Below are 19,144 nucleotides of genomic sequence, written 5' to 3' on the forward strand. Positions count from 1 at the left end.
CTATTCTTTGGATGTGATATTTCAGTCTTCTATAATTTCTTCCAAGTAGATCCATTGCACATTTCTCCTTCTTGTCCACAAGAATGTCATGAGCTATTTGGTTAAGTGCCTTAGTGAAATCCAGATACCCCAATATGCTCAGCATTCCACTGATCTACCCAGTCACGTAACTTTATTACAGAAGGAAATGAGGTAAGATGGGCGCACAGTCAGGTGTTGGCCGGTAGAGTTGTTAGTCTGTTGGTAACGTCCCACCCGCCACCCCCCCCCCAAAAACCCCACAGAAACTAGGGAGAGAAGCACTTACATGATTTGTAGATACTGGTGAAACATGTTGAAGGCTGTAGTTAAGAAATTTGAAGAGTTCTTCTGATGGTTCTAAGGGATATAAATTTGAGGATTATCGAGTAGTATTTGTGATTTTTATCCAGCGAAGAGACCTTGTAGAAGATCTTAGCTGCACGAGTGCTTGGAGTTCTACCCTTTGAGCCAATAGAAATAAAACTGGTTCTGGATTATCAGAGTGCCCTTTCAGAAATGGTGTTACTCTAGGACAGTAATGCTTTAATTTCTGAAAGTTTCTATTCTGAATAATGGTTGGAGTCAACTAGTAGTGGTAATAAAAATGTTAGGGTATAATACTTTACATTTCTGAAGCATATTAGAGTAAGGTAAGATAGAGTATCGGTTTCAGATATAGTGTCTTGACATTATATTTACTATAATCCCCTTGTTTGTTTCTAGGATCGGGATTTAGAGAGACTACGTAGAAAATGGCTAAATGCGTTAACAAAGCGTCAGGAGTACTTAGATCAACAGCTGCAAAAGCTTGTCAGTAAACATGGTATGAAAAGCAACTTCTAATATCGCCCCCCCGCCCGCAAATCAGTGTGTTGCTGATTCCCATTTGCAGTTACATGAAATAAAAGTAGACGAACACATCAGTAGTGGGAATGGCGAGAACATAGGAATGACGCTTATTTGTGTCACATCCTTTCAAAAGGACAGTTATCCAGTTGTAAGGATGTCTTTGCATAGGTCTCCCTTCCCCCCCAACAAAGAGGAAATAGAGTATGTGCAGTAAACAGTGTCCCTCAGAAATAACTAAAGGAAGATGCTAACATGTCTTGATTTCTGGTCCAGAGGCACTTGAGCCCTCTGCCTCTCGAAGAGATCATTCCTGTGCTGTTCCACCGTAGGCCTGCCATGAACTGAAGACGGCCTCTCTGTGAGAGCACACCAGCCTCGCTAGCTTATAGTTAGTTTTTTATCGTGAGCTTTTTATCACGAATTAGGGAAGTAATAAGTTGCTAGTGAACCCCCCTCAACCAATAGGTGGAATATAGGAACATCCTGTGGATAACGTAGGACAAAGCGTAAACAGCAGGCAAGAAGCGGGACACCTGTATTTGATCCTCATTCTTGATGTTCTAGATAAAACAGAGGACGATGCTGACCGGGAAGCTCAACTCCTCGAGATGAGGTTGACTCTGACTGAGGAGAGGAACGCGGTCATGGTCCCCTCGGCCGGCAGTGGGATTCCAGGGGCCCCGGCAGAATGGTATGGGTGCTGCCCTGCGTCTTCTGAAGTTCTCTGTGCTCACGGAGCTGCCCGCTTTCTCTATGAGTGTTGCCTCTGCTTTGATTAATGGATGACTTACCGTAGCGTGTGGGAAAAAAGGTGTTTTAATTAGAGGAGGTGTTAAATTATTTTCATGAGTTGGAACAACCGTGGCCTAAAACTGTTTTATTAAGTGATATTGTTTTTGGCCCAAGTAATTAAGATTTCTGAGAATCTAAATCAATATTTAGTACCATTGCACTTAGCATTTAAAAAAACAGTTAATATGTTAATTACTTGGGTCATTCCCTTAAAAGACTATTCAGTCATAATAAAATCGCGTCACCAGGTGTTTTTGATTTTGGTACTAGCTTAAACTGAACTGTCAGCAAATGTTCTCTGTCACTTTATAGAAATTAAACATAGTAAATTAAGCCGCATGGGGCCCTTAGGTATATAACTATAAGAAAGCACGTTTAAACAAGGGAGCTTCAACTTCAGTGATGAACAGGCATATGTGTTTTCTAAGACTAAGTTCTGATACTAAAGCATATGATTATTATACATGGAAGCACCAGAGAAAGGAAGCAGCAGTGACAGTTAAGTCTTTGTGGCATCTCTGATGTGAAATTATGGCTAACCCAGTACCCAGAATTATCATTGGTTGACCTGTAATTGCTCTGAATGTGTGAAGGCTGAGTCGTGAAGCACATGCCGCTGAGAAAGGCTGCTTTATTTGAGGTGCTGTTGTTCGTTATGTTCTAGGACGCCGGTTCCTGGGATGGAAACACACATTCCTGTTATATTCCTTGACTTAAATGGTAAGTTAAGAGGTGCCTTCCGAAGGCAGCTCTGACAAATTAGTGTCCAAGTAACACTTACATTCTAACAAAGTATGCAGTTAGGCAATTCTGTAAGCCTAAGGTTTGGGTCTGTTTTATGTGTGCCAAAGGACTCTAATCCTTGACAAAGAATGAATTTCCTGTAAGGATAGTATTTTTTTTAACAGTGATAGGTATGTCTCATCATGATGTGGTCTCACATTTCATTCTACAACCCATACTGCTCTGTGTGCTTTGTTCTCCCATCAATTTAGGATGGTCGTAATGTTTTCCACACTTAAGATATTTTCTTCTTTAATTCTCAGGAGGACTCCTCTCCAGAAAGGACTAATAACTAGTGATGCTTATGTAGCATGTTTCTTTTATCTGGTGTCTTCTTAGCATTACCTAATGAATTTCTCACGTTATCTGTGAGTTCTTGTACCATTCATCCCTGCATTGCCTATTTTTTTTTTAAATGTCATTTTTTTTCCCCCTCATGTAAAATATTTTGGATATGGCTACATTTTACATATATTCTGTCTGAGGAGGGAAGTAAAAATGAAAAGGTAGATTAAAGAGCTAAAAATAAGTTTGAAAGTCAGCATTTAAATTCCAAAGACATCTGCAGAAGAACTGTGTATTAAAATGAACCATCCTAAATAGACAAGCTTGGATGTCCTCAGTGGTTTTCTTCTGCCCTGAAAGTGCGTTACAGCATCTCAGGTATTTAGCGTCCTGTGCTGCTTGGCTTACTTGGACCTGTGGGAGTTTTTCACATACACACGGAGTCAGAGAAGAACACTTAGCCACTTGCACCGTACGTCCACCCGTCGGGGTTTTAATGTACTGCCACAGCACTCCATCCTGCCTTGTTCTCTTGAGCCTTGGAGACTGAGGGCGACTCTGTCTTGTTCTTACCTGAGGTTCCTAGATAGGTGAGGGGTGTGTGTGTGTAGGAGGGTTAGAAAGTGGAAGAGAATAAGCTTCAAGAAGACCTATTAGTATGGATATTGCAAGACAGGAACAGCACCCTGTTCAGCCTATGCCTGTTCTTGGTCCACACAAGCCCATGTACTAGAAGAAATACTTTCGACGTTTACTTGCAAGCTGAAGATGCATAGGGAGTTGGGAGGGACAGGCTTGGAAATGAATAACCAAAGGGCCACAGGGCAGCCCTTCAGTTTCTTAACTGTCAGATGATTCGAATCACTCTCACTCTCATTTCTTCAGTGCACTAAAAGACAGGGAATTGGGGTTCTAATCCTATCATTAACATTTATGGGCTGACCTGGAGTAAGGTCCAACCCCTCTTGGGTTTCTTGGCTTCGGTTGCCTTCCATGTAAAATAAGGCACGGAGGTAGGAGATTGGATTTAGATAATTTCTTGAGGCGTTTTCCATCTCTAAGATCTGTGAACTGTTTAATGGTCTCATCATCTGTGTGATGTAAGATTTCAGAGCCAAAAAGCAAATGAAATTTGAGGCAGGAGAATTCTGCTACTAAGCACATTGAAATTTAGCTGGTAGGGGTTATGCTTTAAAATGATCTCCATAGTTAATGGAACCTCTCTGCTTTTAGCTGATGATTTCAGCTCTCAGGATAATCTTGATGACCCAGAAGCTGGTGGATGGGATGCTACTCTGACTGGAGAAGAAGAGGACGAGTTCTTTGAACTGCAGATTGTCAAACAGCACGACGGAGAGGTAAATAAAGCACAGCTCGGGAAGACTGGATGAAAAGTAGTTTCTTTAACCTTTCCACGAGCCTTTGAAAACAGTCAACAAGGTAATCACTTCAGTGCTTACGTTTCTCAAGAAATATAAATGAAAACCTTTCAGTATGATTTCCAGAAAGAAGGGAACCACTTCCAGAAGGAGTAGACCAATCAGATCACATCCATTCACTGTTTTACTTCTTTTCCCGGTAAAGGATCTTTGTTAGTAATTCATAGTTCAGGTCAGCAGTGGTCTACTCTCTGGGGAAATGCTCCTGAGGTACATAGAGGTAAAGTGGCACAGTGTTTGGGATTGACTTCGAAATGCTTTAGGAAAGACCTCTTAATGAGGGGGGAAAAGAATAGATGAAACCACATGATAATATTTGAATCTGAATGATGGGTATACACTGGGGGCTTATTTTCTAATTTGGAGCATGTTAGGAAAATTATAAAACATATTAAGGAAGGAAAGCCGATGTGATACTTTGAAGGACACATCATCACATAGTGAGTGGTATTCTGAAGATGCAAAACTTGAACTGCGGTGCGTTCTGTAAAACAGTGGACCTGCACCCTTCTTTAATAAGTCAGTGCCATGAGTGTCAAAGAAAGCCTGGGGAACCAGCCTAGATGAAAGTAGACTAAAAGAACAGGACAGCTAAATGCAGTTTGTGATCCTGGGTCAGAACAGTTGAAACATTTGAATGTGGACTCTGTATTATATAGTAGTATTGTATTGATGTTAAATTCCTGAAAATGATAATTGTCCTATGGTTAAGTTACAGGATGTCCTTGCTCTTAGAAGATACTTGCTGAAGTACTTAGGGATGCAGAGTTACCTGTCTATAACTTACTCTAAAGTGGTTCAGTTAAAAAAAACCCAAAAAACAACAGCAATACTGTGTGTGTTTGTGTGAGAGAGAGGGAAAAGGGCAAAATGTTAACAGGTGGTGAATCTACCTGAAAGAAATACAGGAGTTCATTGTACTAAATTTGCAACTTTTATGTTTGAGTATTTTTCAAAATAAATAAATTTTAGCTGCCGGCCAGGAACAGCCCGCTCTGTACTCCCCCGAGTCGGTGCCTGAGGCCACATCCTGGGATTCCCATGGTCTCCCAGGGCAGTTCCCTTAGCAGAACTGCACTCATTGACTGGCCTGTTCCACTTCAGCCCAAGCCAAGACGTTTCCTTGTGGGGGTTTGTGCGTTAGGAGGAGGGGGTGACTCTTCTGTCTTCTCTGCAGGTGAGAGCGGAAGCCTCCTGGGACTCCGCAGTGCACAGCTGTCCTCAGCTGAGTAAAGGCACACCTGCGGATGAGCGAGTGTTTCTCATCGTGCGGGTGACGGTCCAGCTCAGCCATCCGGCCGACATGCAGTTGGTATTACGCAAGCGCATTTGTGTCAGTGTTCACGGCCGGCAGGTGAGTCGTTGATCCTAGTCGAAGAAGTGACTTTGGGTCAGACGCGAGGGCGGGGCTGTGGAAGGATTGCTCTGGCCTCCTGTCCCCCCAGGCTCTGTGAAGCTCTGAGCTTTTCTCTTTCAGGTGACTATTGCTGTCCTATAACCGTGCTTGCTTCAGTCCTGGAACCCGTCAGCCTGACTTCCTCCTAGACGACCCTGAATTGTTACCCTGAATCTTTGTTACTGCGGAGTCACAGCCCGCAGCCCTTCCTTTGGGTGCCATAGGGCCCTGTCGAGGCGAAGTTCGCTGTTTTTGTCTCTGACTTTTCATCTGGGTCTTACAAGAGGAGAGCGTTCGCCGCACATGAGCAGTGGCTTGTGCTGCTCACCCTTCGCTTTCCGTGCCTTTCTTTTCTTTCAGTCCTCTCTGCCGGCTCACTGATTGTGCATGTGGAGAGAGTACTCTGTCAAGCTTTGGGGTAAAAAGATGAATAAGAAATCATCTGCATCCTTAAAGAGCCAGTGTCCACTGGCCTATGAGTGCGTAAGCAGACGACTCGCTTCTACTGTGGTAGTGCAGCTCGGAGGGTGAGAGCGCAGTCAGGGAAGGCTTCAAAGAGGAGGGGGCACGTGAGCTGCTCCGTTGCAGGCAGGGGTGGTTGGCAGGCAGAGGGGTCGCTGGCTGTTTCCCCGAGAGGAGGAAATATCCGTGCAGAGGTGGTGACGAAGGAAAGGGCGTGGCAGCTTGGGGACCGTGAGAAGCAGAGTGTGACGGGGTGTGCTGCAGAGGCCACGGCTGTGGCCATCAACACAGTTGCAGCTAGATTATGAAGGACCTTGTGCCGTATGAACCGGTTTAGTAGAAGACTTCTCGATAAGAGTATAAAGGGTTTCTGCTGTTGGTTCTGCAATGATACGATTTGGGAGGTTGGTTCTAGGGATTCTTCTCAATACACTGGCTAAAACCAAGACAGATGAAAATAAATCTTTTCATTTAGAAGAGTACAGTCACGGTTGACAGAGTCCTGGATGTAATCTCCACCCCTAAAAATTAATCTTTAGTTCTAAATGTCACACTGATATCAATCTTTGAATGAAGACCGGCAGTGATGCTGTTAAAATTGCATCTCTTTAGCTTGGTGATCCAGCATCAGTACATACAGGTCATGGGGTAGCTGTAGATGTATATGCCGTGTCTCCCATTCACTCTTCGCTTGGTCTCCCTTTTCTCGGAAGTCTTTTTAATAAATTTATTTATTTTATTTATTTATTTTTGGCTGCATTGGGTCTTCGTTGCTGCATGCAGGCTTTCTCTAGTTGCAGTGAGTGGGGGCTACTCTTGGTTGCCGTGCGTGGGCTTCTCATTGCGGTGGCTTCTCTTGTTGCGGAGCATGGGCTCTAGGCTCACGGGCTTCAGTAGTTGTGGCACGTGGGCTCAGTAGTTGTGGCTTGCGGGCTCTAGAGTGCAGGCTCAGTAGTTGTGGCGCACGGGCTTCTTTGCTCCACAGCATGTGGGATCTTCCCGGACCAGGGCTCAAATCATGTCCCCTGCATTGGTAAGCGGATTCCTAACCATTGCACCACCTTGTAAGGCTGGAGTCAAGAGTGAAGGGATGAAATAAATGCATTCTAAGAGGCTCTTGCATTCTAAGAGGCTAAAATCTTTTAAAAAGTTAACTAAAGATCACTGAATTATTATTAAGTTTGTGAAAGTATGTACTTCTGAGACCAAACAGCTTTTTTCCTATTCTGTTTGGGGGTTTTTACCTATTTCCTACTTGGCTTTTGCATGAGGGAAAAAGGTTCAGTGTCAGTTTAATATTCTCTCTTCCTCTTCTCTTTATTCACCAATTATATTCTGCCCTCATCCCTGCGCTCTTCAACCTCTACAGGATGTTCGGTCTTAGCAGCGTCTTCAAATGAGTCATCTATGCATTAATTCAACAGTTCAATTCTTAACCGTGCAAAGAGCGCAGTCAGCATAAACAATGACCATGCACTCTTAAACCATTCTTCATAACGATCCTGCTTTGGTCAAGAATTAATGCCTGAACTTGTCAATATTCATAGTGCAAGATGTCCGTCGTGCTGGAAAGAAAAAAAAAAAAAAAAAAAGGATAAGGGTCACCAGCCCTTCCTTACATCTTCGTTAGAAGGTCATTTGATCTTGTAGAAGTCAACAGTCTTATTGACTGAGTTGAACCAGCTGCCTAGTGTGTTTCCAGAGTTCAGGGTTTGTACTTTTCGTATATTCGGTATGCGACCTGTCACGTGGCAGGCATCATATAAATTGGTTTGGGGCACTAAGACAAAGTTGAGGAACTTACATGTAGTGATTTGGGTTCTGACTTATATTGGAAGTATGTTCTTTTCGTTTTTGGTTAGAGTGAATGTGGTGTCGTTTATGCTGTCTCTTTGTTAATGAAAACTCAGTTTTTGAGGTGGGAAACTATATCTTCTATTTTGTTTTTCTCTAGGGTTTTGCTCAGAGTCTCCTAAAAAAGATGTCACATCGAAGTTCTATTCCAGGCTGTGGAGTGACCTTTGAAATTGTCTCCAATATTCCAGAGGTGAAGGATCATATGAAATTTGAATTTACTAAAAATAAACATGTAGAAAGAGCTAACTCCCTGAAAAGTCACCTACCCAAGAAATGTGTGTTAAATGAAAATGTATATTTAGGAAAATGCTATAGATTTGTAGAGGAATTTCCTAATCTTAACTTGATTCAGAGTAAAATGTACTTGTGTGGCTTTAAAGGTTTTGGTTTTAGTATTTTGTTAAAGAAGAATCTTTTGAAAAGCAAATCAACACCTTTTTACCCACAGAAGAGGGTATAACCCTTGAAGGAAGGCAACACAGCATAACATAGAGTTTCAGGGTTTCATTTTGGAATGAAACAGAAATCTTGTTTCTGTCACCTCTTAGTGACGTGAACTTGGGTAAGTTACTTTGAGCCTAAATTTTTTCATTTATCAAATTGGGTTAGTGATACCTTCTGTACAGGGTTGTTTTTAAGGATTAAATGAGACAATATACACAAATTGTTGTGTACATGCTAAACAATAAATTGTAATTTCTATTATTATTATAGTTACTGTTATTATTTCTCTTTCTGAGCTAATTCAGATATGCACAGGAATCAAACAGGGCTGAAAATACCCCTGACAGGAGCTTGCTAGAGGATGTAGTTTATATATGCTTCCTAGTACTTAATTCCTGATTTAGACAGATTTATTCACTTGGTTATTGGCATAGCTAGTAACGAGGCCTTCCTTACAAGAGTAGGAGAAGTGAGGGGTCTAAGAAAAGGACCTGACGAAAAAGACAAGAGTGGTTCCTTCTGCCACATTGACTACCCAGAATCGGGGAGTGAGTGGGGAGGTCCAGGCTGTGCTGCCCTTGGGGGTGGAAAATGGGAATGGGACCCTGGGGCGAGCACTCCCTCCTAAGCACACCATCCATGGTGCCTTCATTCTCTTGATTCAAGGGCCCAGTGCTTGTTGATTGATTCTGTTGATTATTTGAACAATAGATGGACAATATATATTTTAAGACAGATCAGGTTTTGGAAGAGTGAAAAGATTGCACAGTACTTAGGCTTTGTTTTAGAGTTCTTATATCACAGAACACTTTTCCTCTCATATAATGTCAAGTAGTGACTAATTCTTTCCTGGACCTTCAAAGTATTAGGCTTACATAGCACATATTAACTGTTTATTTAATTTGGAGCCTGCTGACCATTTAAAAATTGAGCCCCTTTTCGAGTTAGACAAGCTGCAAAATCTTGGATCTGGAATATATTACTCTTTGTATACTTATATGTGGGGCTAGAGATTTACTGTTTATTCTCTGTATCTGAGTGTTTTTCTCTTTTTTCCAGTTGTTTCAGATCTTAACTCTATAAAACGGTTTGAATGCAGTTGAGAAACAGTGACACTTGCAGTGAACTATCTTCAGTTTTTCCTTTTCTCCCATCATCTTTCTTCTCTTCTCTCCTCATTTGTAGTTTTTTTTTTTTTAATTTTATTTTTGACTGTGTTGGGTCTTCATTGCTGAGCGTGGGCTTTCTCTAGTTGCGGCGAGCGGGGGCTACTCTTCGTTGCGGTGCACAGGCTTCTCATTGCGGTGGCTTCTCTGTTGTGGAGCATGGGCTTTTGGTGCGCGGGCTTCAGTAGTTGTGGCACGTGGGCTCAGTAGTTGTGGCTCGCGGGCTCTAGAGTGCAGGCTCAGTAGTTGTGGCACACGGGCTTAGATGCTCCGCGGCATGTGGGATCTTCCTGGACCAGGGCTCGAACCTGTGTCCCCTGCATTGGCAGGCGGATTCTTAACTACTGCACCACCAGGAAGGTCCCCCATTTGTAGTTTTCTTATCTTCTTTAACAGTGCTTTTATTCTTCAGGTGATACGGTTTATCAAAGGGCGGAAATGTGGGGAAATCAGCAGAAAGATAAACATATAGCCTCACGTGATGGGGCTACCTGTTAATGATTAGCTAAACGTCTAAGTTGGGAAGTGTTCGGGTCACATTGTCAAATCCTGATGATGAAGAAAAAGGAGAAGTGAGATTTAAAGCTTATAGTGTAAGGACTGCACTAGTTTATTTTTTATTTCAAAATAAAATAAAAAGCTTCTTAAAAGCTAGAATTCATCATGAAAAAGCCTGGAAAAGTTCTGTGTTCCATATTACAGAAGCTTTGAGGGCTTGGTAGCAAAAAGAAGTGGTCATAGACCAGAGAGCAACAAGAGATGGTTTCGCCTTTCTTCCTTTTTTTTTTTTTTTTTTTTTTTTTTTTAAAGCTACTAGAATGCTTTCATTGCTAATGGGAGTGTAAAATGATACAACCACTGGCAGTTGATCATAAAGTTAAATAGACACCTGCGCTGTGACCCAGTAATTCTACTTCTAGGTCCTTACCCAAGAGAAATGAAAGCATATATCCATAAAGATCTGCACAGGAATATTCAAAGCAGCTTAATTCAAAATAACCTAAAACTGGAAACAACCCAAACATCCATCAACAGACGAATGGATAAATAAATTGTGGCATATCCATACTGTGGAATATTACTCAGCCATACAAAGAAATGAACTATGTGAACGAATCTCTAAATCACTATGCTAAGTGAAAAGCCAGGTGCCAAAGGGTGTCATTCCATTTATGTGAACTTCTAAAACAGGTGAACTAATTTGGTGAAAGAAACGATCTTGCCTTGGGAGAAGGGTAGGGGTTGAACTTTCTGAGGAAATGGAAATGTTTTATTTCTTGATAAGAGATGGAAATGTTTTATATCTTGTGTGGATAACATGGATATATAATATATACATTTCCTTAAAACTCAGGTATCCTCTTTCTTAGAAAATCAGGATCATGTCTGTTCCCTTCAGATACCATAAAGTATTCCATGTCCAGTGGTAAAAAGCATACTCTATCAGGAGTCAGGAGACCTAATTCTAGTCTCGCTTATTTTGCTAATTATGCAACCTTCCTCTTTCCTCATTTGTAAAATGAGGACGATTCCTGGGCCCAAACGAATTGCTGTAGGAGACAAAAGTTTTGTGAACTTAAGCTGTCTTCTGAATTTTTCCATATTTTATCCGTTGTAAGGCTTATGTAAATTTTTTAAAAATAAATTTATTTATTTTATTGATTTATTTTTGGCTGCATTGGGTGTTCGTTGCTGCACGCGGGCTTTCTCTAGTTGCGGCGAGCAGGGGCTACTCTTGATTGCAGTGTGCGGGCTTCTTGTTGCGGTGGCTTGCTTCTCTTGTTGTGGAGCATGGGTTCTAGGCGCACGGGCTTCAGTAGTTATGGCACGTGGGCTCAGTAGTTGTGGCTCGCGGGCTCTAGAGCGCAGACTCAGTAGTTGTGGTGCACGGGCTTAGTTGCTCTGCGGCATGTGGGATCTTCCCGGACCAGGGCTCGAACCCGTGTCCCCTGCGTTGGCAGGCAGGTTCTTAACCACTGCGCCACAAGGGAAGCCCATAAGCCTTATGTAAATTTTTAAAAATATTTTTGAAGTTAGAATGTGTCTTATAATTGATGATATCTTAAAGTTAATTGGCAGAGTTTTTTCCCTCCTTAGTGGTATATAAGATGTCTTTTCTTAAAGTCGATGGCATCTTAAGATGCAGTGGCATGCAGATATATATTTTGTAGTCTTTGACATTACTATAACAAACTCACCAGTAAGAAAAGTATCTGATTTTTCCTGAGAAGAGTACTTTGTTATGAGCCACATGAGCTTGAGATATCTGACTGCATTAACAAAGTCCCTCCCTGACTTGCAAACGTCCCATTTATATGCCTGGACCAGTTGTGTCCAGGGAGCTGGGCGAGTGAGAATTTGCTTGGTTACTTCTCTTCTTGGTCAGCTTCCAGCCTTTGGCCTCTGCCACTGCAGAGTTAGGGATTGAGACCACACTTGGAATATGCAGTCTGTAGGAGGCTGCTTAGCAAAAGGGTTGGAACCCAGCCCTTCTTTCCACTCTTAGCCTCCATACCTGTGTCTGTCTCCTGCAGGGGTTGTTTGGATCCCACACGTATCCAGCTGTTACCCCAGCTCCTCAGTCCTCCCTCTGGCCCCCCAAGATATGTTCAGGAAGTACTATTGTGGTTAGATTTCCAGCTAGCCCACCAAATCCTTTCTAACCAGGCATGTCTTTGTTTGCAATGGAAATGTAGGAGAGAACAGTTTTGTTGAAAATGTGCTGTGTTTCAGCTGCTCTGTGTTTAACCCGCCTTTCAAGTGAACCTAACCACCATTTATACCATGATTTCTGTGGGAAAATGCATTTTGAGTTCCAAAAGCTGACCTTAAAATGGAATTTGGAATACATCCCATTTGTTCGTTCAGTACTCTTGTGTGTATTTGTATAGATCAGGAAGCTTTTGTAACATTTTCTTCTGCGAGGTACTTAATTTTAATACACAGTTTTCCATTCTCCAGGATGCCCAGGGAGTCGAGGAACGAGAAGCATTAGCAAGAATGGCAGCTAATGTTGAAAACGCGGCTTCTGCTGACTCGGAGGCGTATATTGAGAAGTACCTCAGGAGCGTGCTGGCGGTGGAGAACCTTCTCACGTTGGATCGTCTTCGCCAGGTCAGCCTGACTCTGGCTTTGACTTTCCACAAGTCACAGTATTGTTACATCTAAACTTGTGCAGCCTCTAAGTGGAGCGTATTAATTTAGATTAAACTTGCTGGGTGAGTCTTTGAAGATACAGAAACTACTGGAAAGTTACTTTTTCCAAGACCCTAAACGGTATCTAGTTGCCTGGAAGTAGTGGAAGAGAATATGTAACTCTTGGTGGCTAAGGAAGTCGTTTAGAAATTCCTTGATACTGGGTCATCATGTCGCAGAAGGTAGAGTGCTGTGCCCTGCTTTGCCTCCACAGCCTCGGAGTGGCTCTCTAGAAGGGAAAACAGAAGTGCCAGCCGTAAACCTAAGCCTCAGAGAAACCCTGAACTCCGTTTTATGTGGCAGTGTTGAGACTTTGTTTTTTTTTTTAACCAAAAATACAAATGAAAAATAAAAGTGAATGGCCTGCTTTTAATAATCTTTCTCTTGGGACTGACTTCTGGCCAGCTTCAAGGGGGCCGTCAGTAGATAGAGAAAAGAATGATCCAGGTAACGTGTCAGCTGTTTCATTAACTTTGAGTACTCCACAGTGATGGTAATTGAGTCATTCCGTCGTGTGAAGTAACAGCCGTCGTTTAAAGAACTAGGAATGAGTCCATAGCTCAGAGCCTGCTTTAAGATACTGTTACTTTGGAAGTGTGTCTCTCATGTGTGTTTTTCGTCTGTATTTTCTCTGACTGACAGGAAGTTGCAGTGAAGGAACAGTTGACGGGAAAAGGGAAGCTGAATAGGAGGAGTATTAGCTCTCCAAATGTGAACAGAGTGAGTACATGGGACCCCATTCTGTGCTCTGCTTTCCCTCCTCCTCTTTCCTTGGATAACTCCTTCCCATCCTTTGAATCTCATCTCGGATATCATTTCCTTCTATGAACTGATTTAAGTGTCCCCATTCTCTACCTGGAAGCATCGGTGCACCCCTCTGTCACTGCCCTTCCTAATTTTACAGGGAAGGTACCCATGTGAGTCCCACTGTAATGTTTCTCATTTATCTTCATGTCGCCAGTGCCTGGCACAGTGACTCCGTTAGGTGAGTGTTTGTTGTATTAAAGCAAAATTAGCCGAGTGCCTAGGGAAACTGTTTGAATTTTCTAGGCTAAACTGAATTACTTATAAATTGAGGAGAAGTCTGGACTAGGTTTATAAACTGTGATTTATCTCTACTTCCCTTACTTTTGATAAAGATATGAATATGAGAGATAGTACACCTTTGTCTGAACTTGATACCCAGAAAAACCATGGTACAAGCATTGAAATAAAGAGCAACTGACCCTTAGCCTTGGTGTTGGAGAGGTCCCAGTGAGATGCAGGATGGGTCTCAGGCTGGAGGGCACCATGTGGCCCCACGAGACCGAGTGACATCACTGATGATCTCAGACGGAAAGATTGGGAACATCCTCAGGCAGTAAAAAAATACCACTTTAACTCAGCGTAAATATCTTCTCACTCCTTCAGAAAATGATCTACTAAAATACACTGGTATGTGCAGAGATTTGGTATTTAGAATCCTATGGTTTAAAATAAATAGTCTGCGTGTATACATTAGCTACAATACCCAGAGAAAGGAGTCGTCCGATTAGGACAGGGTAAGGTAACCAGTAGCCTGGTATCCTTTAAATAGAAGGGGATGAACAAATGAAGTGTCTCTTACTCGGGCCCAGCCAGCTGTTGCCTCAGTGTACGCTGGATATCTGATGTTGTACAAACCTCCCATCTTAAAAATGTTAATCAATTCGATTTTTTAAAAAAAACTGCACCTGACAGTGTCCCAGAGGCCACTAGTCTAGTTTGTAACTTTGGTCTTGACAGCCTCTCTGATACCATCCAACTTCAACATTCTGTTGATTCGGTTTTCAAAGTCTTGTATTTCCAGGACCATAGATCTATGTACTTTTTTTTTTTTTTTTTTTAATTTTTTTTAATTAATTAATTAATTTATTTATTTATTTTTGGCTGTGTTGGGTCTTCGTTTCTGTGCGAGGGCTTTCTCTAGTTGCGGCAAGTGGGGGCCACTCTTCATCGCGGTGCGCGGGCCTCTCACTGTCGCGGCCTCTCTTGTTGCGGAGCACAGGCTCCAGACGCGCAGGCTCAGTAGTTGTGGCTCACGGGCCTAGTTGCTCCGCGGCATGTGGGATCTTCCCAGACCAGGGCTCGAACCCGTGTCCCCTGCATTGGCAGGCAGATTCTCAACCACTGCGCCACCAGGGAAGCCCGATCTATGTACTTTTGCACATGAAGGACTAATCCCCCTCTTTATTTCTTTTTTAGCTGTCTGGCAGCCGACAGGATCTTATTCCATCCTACAGTCTAGGTAGCAACAAGGTGAGTGTTTGTAACTATTTTCTATCAGTCTTAAACCCGTTTCCCATTCCAGCTTTCCTCTTCTCAAATAGCACACGCTAGTTTTGCATGCCAAATTTTCTCCCAGTTTTCTATACTGTGTGAAATTTATTGGAGAGCGTTGAGTTCATTTCTTGTTATCTGCCAGTTAAAATAATGTTACCGAGACCTTATTATTACTCTACTTTCTAAGGGTTAAAAAAACAATTTAGTTGCTTAAGTTCTTCTGTTGAAAATATTCTTCCTGTTTGTGTCAGAAAAGGATCTTCATGTCAGATTTTTAATAGTAAAATATTGATGAAGTGATTGAAAATATATGAGGAGTAAGATTATGTCTAAAAGTTAATATTATTTGTTAGAAGAAAGAAAAATAAGCGAACAGCAATTTTGTTAGCTGGAATGTATTTACTTGCTTGTTAATATAGCTTTCCCCAATATAACAGAGTTTTAAGCATAGACAATTCATTATCGTGTACTTAAAGGGCTCACACTTGAAATTGTAACTGGATGTCACATGACACAGTTTTGTGCCTGCCAATTTTTGAGGGACCTCATTAGATGTTGGTGCTGCCAGCTTCAGGCAGTGTGCTCTGTGTTGATATCTTCACCCTTGAGGAGGCCAAAAGTGTCATATGAAATGGTCTGGCATGAGAAAGTTGTGTCAGAGTAAAAGAAGATACAGGTACAGATAAAAGAAGATTGGCTGTTTAATCATTATCAAAGCTGAGTGGTATTCATTACACTATTCTTATACTATTCTTTCTATTCTTGTTAAATATTCTACAATCTGTCTTTGTATAGGTTTGAAATTTTCCTTATAAGAACTTCAGAAAAAGACAATGACGTTGATGAACGATTAGACTGATTTTTAAGATCTTGGCTACCAGGAGTTTACCTGAAGTAATACATAAATATGTATGTATGTGTATATATCCTATTATTTCAGGCAAACTACCAGTAATCTAAATCTTAAAAATATATATCTCAGTGTTTATAGGCAAATAAATTGCTCTCCAGCTCATCAATTCACTGACCACCTACCACGCGTCTGAAAGTGTGCTGAGGTTTAGTACTCCTTGATACGGGTCCACTGACAGGTGTGATGAGCTCTCGATAATCATAGCATAGTTGTGATTAGCTAAACAAAGCAGAGTTTTTGGAAAATTGTGTCATTATTAATTATAAATAACTCAAGTATTTTAAGGATAATATAAGAAAAAATGATGACTTTCTGTGTTTTTTTTGAAATCCATCTAACCCAAATCCTCTATCATAAATTCCTTGAAAAAAGTAGCCAAAATTTCTTCAGCTTTTCTCTCTCACCCTAGTTTCCTTATGTTTAAATGAAGAAAATAATAGAAAACAGTAGTATCTGCTTGAAAAAGAATTATTGTTTCATCTACACCAAATAAACAGAATAAAGGAACACAGATGCTGTACTAGAAGTATGCCTAGGTAGAGTAGGAGCCCAGAGGAGGGCGTGGGCACCTTTATAGGTATTATTCAGGGACCAAGAGAGGCTGTGGAGAGGGGGAACCCCCCACCCCCAATAAGCTTAATGCTGAAAGAGGATAAGGTCCACCCAAGGCAGGGAAGGGGTTGAAGCGAGAGTGTGAACAGAAGTGTGGAAGGAGGAAAGGGCATGAGTAAAGCAGAGAGGGTGTAGTGTGGGGTAGAGCCCGGAGAAAGGGGCCTTATTTCAGAAGTTCCTATGTGATGTGCTTCGGAGTAGCGGGGGAGCTGGGTCACTTGAACGGGTATTTTTAAACAGTCCACCTAAACCCCACTCGTGTTCCTGGCTGTGGTGTGTACAATTACATTAGAATAATGTGTATAGTAGAAGTATGTACAGTTACCAGTGCACAAGTGAGGGTGGGGAGAGCAGGTGGGGTAGAGGTCTCAGCAGTGGGGAGGGGGAGGGGGAGATTCAGGACGTGCTCGGGAGATGGAAGCTCTAGAACTCGGCTGATATGAAGAACAAGGTGGAGCCAAGGGGACACAGGGTGACGTGGGCTCTGGGTGACAGTGCAGAGAGGTGAATGTTGCAGGGGCAGGTTTGGGGAAGAAAACGATTGAGGTCAATTTTGGACAAAAGGTTATGTCTGCCAGTTCAGGGGTCTGGAAGCCTGAGCTGAAGACAGATTGGGGAGCTCAGGGCCTGGTTGGAACAGCGTAAGGGATTTGAGCACAGAGGCTGTGCGGGCGTGATGGTGAGACTTACAGGCCTGCGCAGGAGGGGAAGCCGGCCAGGGCGAAGACGGGCCGGAGTCCTCAAAGAGGAGAGGAGGCGCAGGAGGGCGGCTTGGAAACTGGTGCTGGAGAAAGACGGCTTAGGGACTCCTTCCAGACTCCTCAGAGACCGAAATGAGGACTGAAAAGGCTATTTTGGGTGTGAGAGTGAAGAGTTTATTGGAGGCCTTTCCCAGGGCAGGCTCTTCTGTGGAGGACTGGGGAGAAGTAAGCAGGATGTGTTTTGGGGGGGTTTTTTGTTTGTTTGTTTTTGTTTTGTTTTTTGTTTGGGTTTTTTTTGGCCGCGTGCACGGCTTGCAGGATCTTAGTTCCCTGACCAGGGATGGAACCCGCGCCCCCTGCAGTGGAAGTGCAGAGTCCTAACCACTGGACCGCCAGGGAAGTCCCAGCAGGGCATATATTAAACGAGTAAATAAATTACACATTTTTTGTTACTCTACCAGGGCCTTCCCTTTTTCAGTCATCTTGATGTCCTGGGGCCCCTGGGTAACTTAGCGAAGATGAGGAAATTCTGCCCTCTCAGATTTTACTGGTGTCCTGGTGCCGTCCCAGCAGCAAGGATCTGGCTCGGTCCGCTCTATTTCAGCCTGTATTTTCAGTTTTCGTCAGACGCCTCCGAACAGTGAAGGACCCTTTTCTCCTGTGGCAGCAGTTTGCAGTCTTCCTCAGAACTTGGCCTCTCTCACCCCTCTGCAACCACGGCAGTCCCCAGCCTCTGACGGACAGTGGAGGTCTTGTCAGGGAAAACACAGGCCAGCTCCCCATTACTAACTGTGCTCCCAGTTAGCTGTGGAGCGATTATTTTATCTTCTTGTGAGCTGCTGGCCCGCATGGGCCCTGCATGGTTACCAGGTGTGGCTGGGATTCCATCCACCCCATCACTGTCACCTCGGGCATCACTTGACTTCCTGCTTGTGTCCAGATCAGTACGTTTTATGAATGTCCACATACCAAAATCAGAGACCTTTTGCTTTTCACTGGGGGAAAGGTGGAGGAAAAGTGTTCTAAGATTTAATGGATGGACCTGTTGAATGAGTAAGGAAATTCAGGTGACAGAGGATCATAGCTGATGCTAGGAAACACTCAGCAAAGAGGGTTTGATTCCAGGCTCACTTCAGCAGGGAGCACAGAGCGGCCCCCCCGTTGGCAGGTGAGGGGCCCTCAGTAGTTTTGTCATTTAAAGCAGGGCCTCTTAAAAGATTTTTAAGGAAAATATTTTTAAAATTGTATTTTCTTACTAGCGAGAAAAGAAGCATTTCCCTCCACCAATAGCAGCAAGGAACAGAGATTCCCTCCCTTTGGCCTTTTAAATGAAACAATGAAAAACATCGTCAAATATGGCATTGCTTTGAATTCAAAATTGTTATAATGCTGTGCGTAATAGAATTCCTCAGGGTAGTGTTTAAACTAGTTGACATACAAATTATCCAAGTCCTATTAAACCCCTTTACACAGCAGCAGTGCTCATAGACATATGAAATGACATATATATGAGGGTGCCCATTGCCACATTGTTTATAATGGCAGAAGATTGGAAACAAGCTAAATGTCCCTTGGTTTGGTCTGGTTAAATCTATTTTCTCCCTGTGAGTGTGTGCATGTGCTCGTGCACACACATAAGTAAATGGGATACTATACAGCTGTAAAAAATAATTAGGAACCCCTCCAGGTACTAATGTGGAAGATCACCAGGATATACTTAGTGATTAAAAATGCAGTGCAGCACAGTATGCTGCCATTTGAATTATAAAAGGAGGGAAACAGAGAAGTGCGTGTGGCTGTTTATAGATTTGCTCACATACATGCAGGAAACCCTATAAGGATATATGTTAAACAGATACCATTGCTTACCTGCCTGGGGAGAGAGTAGAAGCATGTGGGCACCTGAGGTAGGAGGCTTCTCACTGTGT

The 19,144-nt window shown here is 42.7% G+C and overlaps 1 protein-coding gene across 4 annotated transcripts in view; it reads left to right on the plus strand.

Moving 5' to 3' along the window:
- The window catches only part of KIF13B (kinesin family member 13B), a 190,946-nt gene that overhangs the window by 127,342 nt on the left and 44,460 nt on the right, over window positions 1-19,144 (plus strand). For all 4 annotated transcript variants that reach the window (XM_057547830.1, XM_057547831.1, XM_057547832.1 and 1 more), the window contains exons 27-35: window positions 745-844; window positions 1,435-1,561; window positions 2,327-2,382; window positions 3,964-4,088; window positions 5,347-5,523; window positions 7,982-8,074; window positions 12,456-12,608; window positions 13,332-13,409; window positions 14,913-14,966. In XM_057547830.1, coding sequence (XP_057403813.1) covers window positions 745-844; window positions 1,435-1,561; window positions 2,327-2,382; window positions 3,964-4,088; window positions 5,347-5,523; window positions 7,982-8,074; window positions 12,456-12,608; window positions 13,332-13,409; window positions 14,913-14,966 — 963 coding nt within the window. The remainder of the gene's footprint in view (window positions 1-744; window positions 845-1,434; window positions 1,562-2,326; window positions 2,383-3,963; window positions 4,089-5,346; window positions 5,524-7,981; window positions 8,075-12,455; window positions 12,609-13,331; window positions 13,410-14,912; window positions 14,967-19,144) is intronic.

This window comes from Balaenoptera acutorostrata, chromosome 6 (genome assembly GCF_949987535.1).
Source record: "Balaenoptera acutorostrata chromosome 6, mBalAcu1.1, whole genome shotgun sequence".
NCBI classification, from domain to species: domain Eukaryota; kingdom Metazoa; phylum Chordata; class Mammalia; order Artiodactyla; family Balaenopteridae; genus Balaenoptera; species Balaenoptera acutorostrata.